Here is a 5,440-nt window from a genome sequence, read left to right as displayed (position 1 = left end):
GTCTAGGATATTATAGAAACTGTATGGGTGTTGCATTTTATGAACATTTGGGGGTCTTCTGACACTTTTCAGTTAACTGCATTGTTTGTTGTGACGTTACTGTCTATGACAGGTCACGGACTAACATTTAGCATTCACGTCGCCTTTTAATTCAAAAGGCAGAAGCTGTAACAAACGTATACTTCGGCTACATTTTGATTTTCCCATAACAGGATTAAAAAGTCAACTCTAGATGCGACTTTTAGAGGCGGCGCTGGTTTTGCTGGGCCTCTCGCCTCCTCGCAGCCCTTGTGACCCTGGGAAAGAGCTTCCGTGCCCAGGGCCTCCCGGGTGACCCTCCTCGCACTGTGACTCGGAACCCTGGGTGACTGCAGGTCGGATCACCATTCCGGTTGCTGCTGTCCCTTTTCTGTTTTGGAATTTCCTTCCATCGGACCTAAATGCCGCGCGGGGTCACCTCGCCATTTGCGACTCCCGTCCTAACTCAGAGTTGTACGGTTCCTTCTCTCCAAGCAAAATAGGCCCCGTCCTCTGGTCAAACAGGGATCTAATCCTCCCTCTCCCAGAATTCTCTCCCCAGTCACTCCCACCCCACGTTGGTCCTTCGGTGATGTGTTTTGTGTCCTGCTGATGTGTCAATATGCTTTTGTCCCCAGGCTGTTCTACATGGGACTTTTACGTCTGTCAACGCCATGTCGACACCCGTTTCTGAATTGCTATCCTCCTTCATGTAGATCATCATGCTCTTGAGGACCTGACCCCACATAGGGTGCATTTGTCATCGAGGGTTATCGGTCATCTTTCTCAGGATCCCCTCCGTAGCTGGCACTTTCATGGCCCTGCATGAGTAAATGCTCGAGCCGGGGCTGCGAACGGCCTCTTCCTTACCTGCACTTAACCACGGCATTCGTGGCGGGCGTCTGGACGGGCAGCTGCAGGTCCTTCGTGTAGGCTGCGCTGAGCGTCAGGGCATCCCCCTCACAGATCAGGGAAATGAGGACCAGGCGAGGTTCCTGTCGAGCAGTGACCATGTTCCCCTTCTCGTTGATCACAAGCCAGAACCTGCCATTTTCAAAACACAAGATACGCATGGCCCGCCATGACCGGCAGCCAGGACCCACAAGACCTTCAGTGACGCACTGTCATGTTTGAATTCCTCCCTGTAAGCCTGGTGCGTGTGACCTTGCGTGTGCCCATGTCTGTGTGTCTGTCTATCCGAAACATCAACTCAGCAGCAGAGCAAGACTGAGTCTCAGTTCATTTCAAAGGGTCTAATAACCACTCAAGCATCCTACATAACATCTGCAAAACATTTGGAGCTTCTTGAAGGCACAGACATCAAAGATGTTAATTATATTTCCATCTCAACGGCCAGAACGTTTGATCACTTTCCTTGAGCATGCCCCAAGGACATGATGAGAATCTATCTTCTAGAAAGACTTTCGGGGCCTGAAGAGGCACAGTAACAAGACAACTGCTGTACTGGTCACAGACCTTGGGATCCAGGTGAGCACCATATAATGCCACACACACCTGGCCAAACCCACCCTCCTCTTTAAAAAAAAAAAAGAAAAAAATCAACGTTTTAATACTCAGAACTGTGAATTTTGCAATTTACCAAAAGGTCTAATGTTAATATGGACAACATTTTTTCTGGCCCAATGCTCCTGGTCTAGAAGTACTTTACAGGAGAAAAAAAAAAAGGAGAAATAAGAGCCATTGAAAGGACCGTTGCCAGAAAAAGAACGATGCGATCGTGTAGGTTAGCTCTCAACTACCAAACATATGGACATTTTGATACATTCGGTTCACAATGGATTGGATGATTCCCATTACAGAAGCGACCTTGTGCTTTTGGCATTCATGGACAGAAGAAAAAACCATGGCAGGTATTTGGGGTCATCGCCTCCAGCAGGTCGCCGTAACTGAGGTGTCAAGCGACAGCAGAGAGTTCGGCTAACACGAGCCCTTCTCTGAACTGCCTCGTTATCCTGGATGTCAACAGAGCTCTGCCCCGTGCCAAATCCTTGCTACCGGCATATTCTTCCGAGTAATTCTTCTGAGTAATAACGGACATCTGATCTTTCTCAATACAAATTCGATCGTGTCACCCCCTCATGCAAAGTCCCTCTATGCTTTCAGGATAAAATACTAGCTCTTCAGCAAGGCAGACAAGGCCTCTCACGATCCAGATGCTCGCCCAGCCATCGTCACCTCCCGATGCCCTCACACCTGCCAGCCTTTCTTATGTTTAAAATGTTTTTATTGTGGTACAATATATATGACATAAAATGCCTGGAACACTCTTAGGTATAAACCCAAAGCAATTGAAAGTGGAAGTGGAGACTCACACAGATACCCGGACACAAATGTTCACTACACCAGTTTTAAGCACACAATTCAGTGGCATTAAATATATTCACAATATTGTGCAACCGTCCCCACTAGCTACTTCCAAAAACTTTTCATCACCTCCAACTTTGTACCCATTAAGCAATACCTCCCCACGCCCTCCCCTCTGGCCCCCGGCGACCTCTAACCCACTTCCTGTCTCTATGAATTTACCTATTCTACAGACTTCATATAATTGGAATCGTACGACATTTGTCTTTTTGTGTCTGGCTTACTTCATCTAACATACTGTCTTCAAGATTCATCTAGGCTGCAGCACGTATCAGAACTTCATTCATTCCTTTCCACGGCTGAATAATCTTCTGCTGTGTGTACATGCCACTTGTTTATGTATTCAGTGGTTGATGGACATTTGGGTGGCTTCCACCTCTGAGCTATTGTGAACCTTGCCGCAGTGAACATTAGTGTATAAGGATTTCTTCAATCCCTATTTCCTTCCAGTTCCTTTAGGGAAATATTTACGAGCGCATCAGCCTTTCCTCCAAAATACCTGTCTTCTCAAGCCCAGTGTTTTTACCGAGCTTATTCCCTCTCTCTAGAATGTTTGCCTCCCCAACTTACTTGCCTGGAAAATTCATAATCATTTTTAAATTTTCAGTTCAAGCTATGAAGTCATTCCTGACCATGCCTAACTTTCTGGTGCTTCTTGGCACTTGTCCCATTGACAAAGTTATCATATAGAACCGGAAACTGTTGTTTGCATTTCTTGGTCACTTTCTGGTAGTGTGATGACAAAAATAAGACTATACCACAGTTTGTGGTATAAAAGCCAATATTTGTTTTTCGAATTGATACGGTAACATTATGATGCCCTTTGCCTCTGGGCCTACGAAAACAGGTTCTACCATCGTTCTGAGTCTGCTGGATGAATTACGGACTAGTTAGCATTCTTGGCTTCGTTCCTGAAGCAAAGATGAGTAACTCACCTTTCAACTATGTCATGAATTGCCCTCTGGCTGGAGGGCTGGAAGGGAGAAAAGCTACAGCCCCCATCCTCCGGCCTGGGGCAGAGGCTGTGAGGGCTGGTGGAAGGAAGGAGCTGGAGGGCAGTTTACAAAGGGGCCCAGGGCTGGCCTGAGCCAGACTCGGAGGAGGACGAAGCCTCTCGCTCTGGGCCCTTGCAGCCTTTGCCCAATCCCAGGAATTCACAGAGATGGAGCCTACCCTGGTAGGGCATCACTGAAACCATGATTCTACAAAGCACCGCTATGCTCGAGAGAACACAGGCGGGCTCCCACGGGGGGTGCGGCCATGAACCTATTTCTCCATAAACGCGTGCTTGAGAGAATTAGGGAGAACCATCTACGCAAAAGCACTTTGGAGGCTGCAAGAAACTTAAGCATCGACTGCTGTCGTCAGCCTTTGCCGCTGTCACTCCAGCACCAGGCCCTCTTTGACAGTGGTATTAAATATATTCACAATATTGTGCAACCGTCCCCACTAGCTACTTCCAAAAACTTTTCATCACCTCCAACTTTGTACCCATTAAGCAATACCTCCCCACGCCCTCCCCTCTGGCCCCCGGCGACCTCTAACCCACTTCCTGTCTCTATGAATTTACCTATTCTACAGACTTCATATAATTGGAATCGTACGACATTTGTCTTTTTGTGTCTGGCTTACTTCATCTAACATACTGTCTTCAAGATTCATCTAGGCTGCAGCACGTATCAGAACTTCATTCATTCCTTTCCATGGCTGAATAATCTTCTGCTGTGTGTACATGCCACTTGTTTATGTATTCAGTGGTTGATGGACATTTGGGTGGCTTCCACCTCTGAGCTATTGAGAACCTTGCCGCAGTGAACATTGGTGTATAAGGATTTCTTCAATTCCTGTTTCCAGTTCCTTTAGGGAAATATTTACGAGCGCATCAGCCTTTCCTCCAAAATACCTGTCTTCTCAAGCCCAGTGTTTTTACCTAGCTTACTCCCTCTCTCTAGAATGTTTGCCCCCCCCAACTTACTTGCCTGGAAAATTCATAATCATTTTTAAATTTTCAGTTCAAGCTATGAAGTCATTCCTGACCATCCCTAACTTTCTGGTGCTGCTTGGCACTTGTCCCATTGACAAAGTTATCATATAGAACCGGAAGCTGTTGTTTGCATTTCTTGGTCACTTTCTGGTAGTGTGATGACAAAAATAAGACTATACCACAGTTTGTGGTATAAAAGCCAATATTTGTTTTTCGAATTGATACGGTAACATTATGATGCCCTTTGCCTCTGGGCCTACGAAAACAGGTTCTACCATCGTTCTGAGTCTGCTGGATGAATTACGGACTAGTTAGCATTCTTGGCTTCGTTCCTGAAGCAAAGATGAGTAACTCACCTTTCAACTATGTCATGAATTGCCCTCTGGCTGGAGGGCTGGAAGGGAGAAAAGCTCCAGCCCCCATCGTCCGGCGCTGGGACAGAGGCTGTGAGGGCTGGTGGAAGGAAGGAGCTGGAGGGCAGTTTACAAAGGGGCCCAGGGCTGGCCTGAGCCAGACTCGGAGGAGGACGAAGCCTCTCGCTCTGGGCCCTTGCGGCCTTTGCCCAATCCCAGGAATTCACAGAGATGGAGCCTACCCTGGTAGGGCACCACTGAAACCATGATTCTACAAAGCACCGCTGTGCTCGAGAGAACACAGGCCGGCTCCCACGGGGGGTGCGGCCATGAACCTATTTCTCCATAAACGCGTGCTTGAGAGAATTAGGGAGAACCATCTACGCAAAAGCACTTTGGAGGCTGCAAGAAACTTAAGCATCGACTGCTGTCGTCAGCCTTTGCCGCTGTCACTCCAGCACCGGGCCCTCCTTGAGGGCTGAGCTCCGCCGCTCCTAGTCGTCCCAGAGACAATGACTAAAAAAAATCACTAAAAGCGGGGACCGATCCCTTCTCAAGGTTCCCAAGACGGAGGCCGGGTGATGGCACCCGCGGACCCATGCGGGACCTCATCGGAGAAACGTGGGAGGCGGAGAGACAGCCATCCCGAGGCCCGGTGTCCCCGCCCTGGGGTCCGCTGTTGGGAGATGACAGGGGGGTC

At 48.2% G+C, this 5,440-nt stretch overlaps 1 protein-coding gene across 1 annotated transcript in view; it reads right to left on the bottom strand.

Annotated features, from left to right (window-relative positions):
• Positions 1-1,091, bottom strand: part of MARC1 (mitochondrial amidoxime reducing component 1) — a 14,339-nt gene extending 13,248 nt beyond the window's left edge. Inside the window, exon 1 of the mRNA XM_011366149.1 lies at positions 889-1,091. Coding sequence (XP_011364451.1) covers positions 889-1,091 — 203 coding nt within the window. The remainder of the gene's footprint in view (positions 1-888) is intronic.
• Positions 1,092-5,440: the final 4,349 nt, after the last annotated feature.

The sequence above is a fragment of the Pteropus vampyrus genome, unplaced genomic scaffold (genome assembly GCF_000151845.1).
Source record: "Pteropus vampyrus isolate Shadow unplaced genomic scaffold, Pvam_2.0 Scaffold121, whole genome shotgun sequence".
Taxonomy (NCBI): domain Eukaryota; kingdom Metazoa; phylum Chordata; class Mammalia; order Chiroptera; family Pteropodidae; genus Pteropus; species Pteropus vampyrus.
The sequence above is the reverse complement of the archived record's forward strand: the minus strand, read 5'-3'. Positions and strand labels throughout refer to the sequence as shown.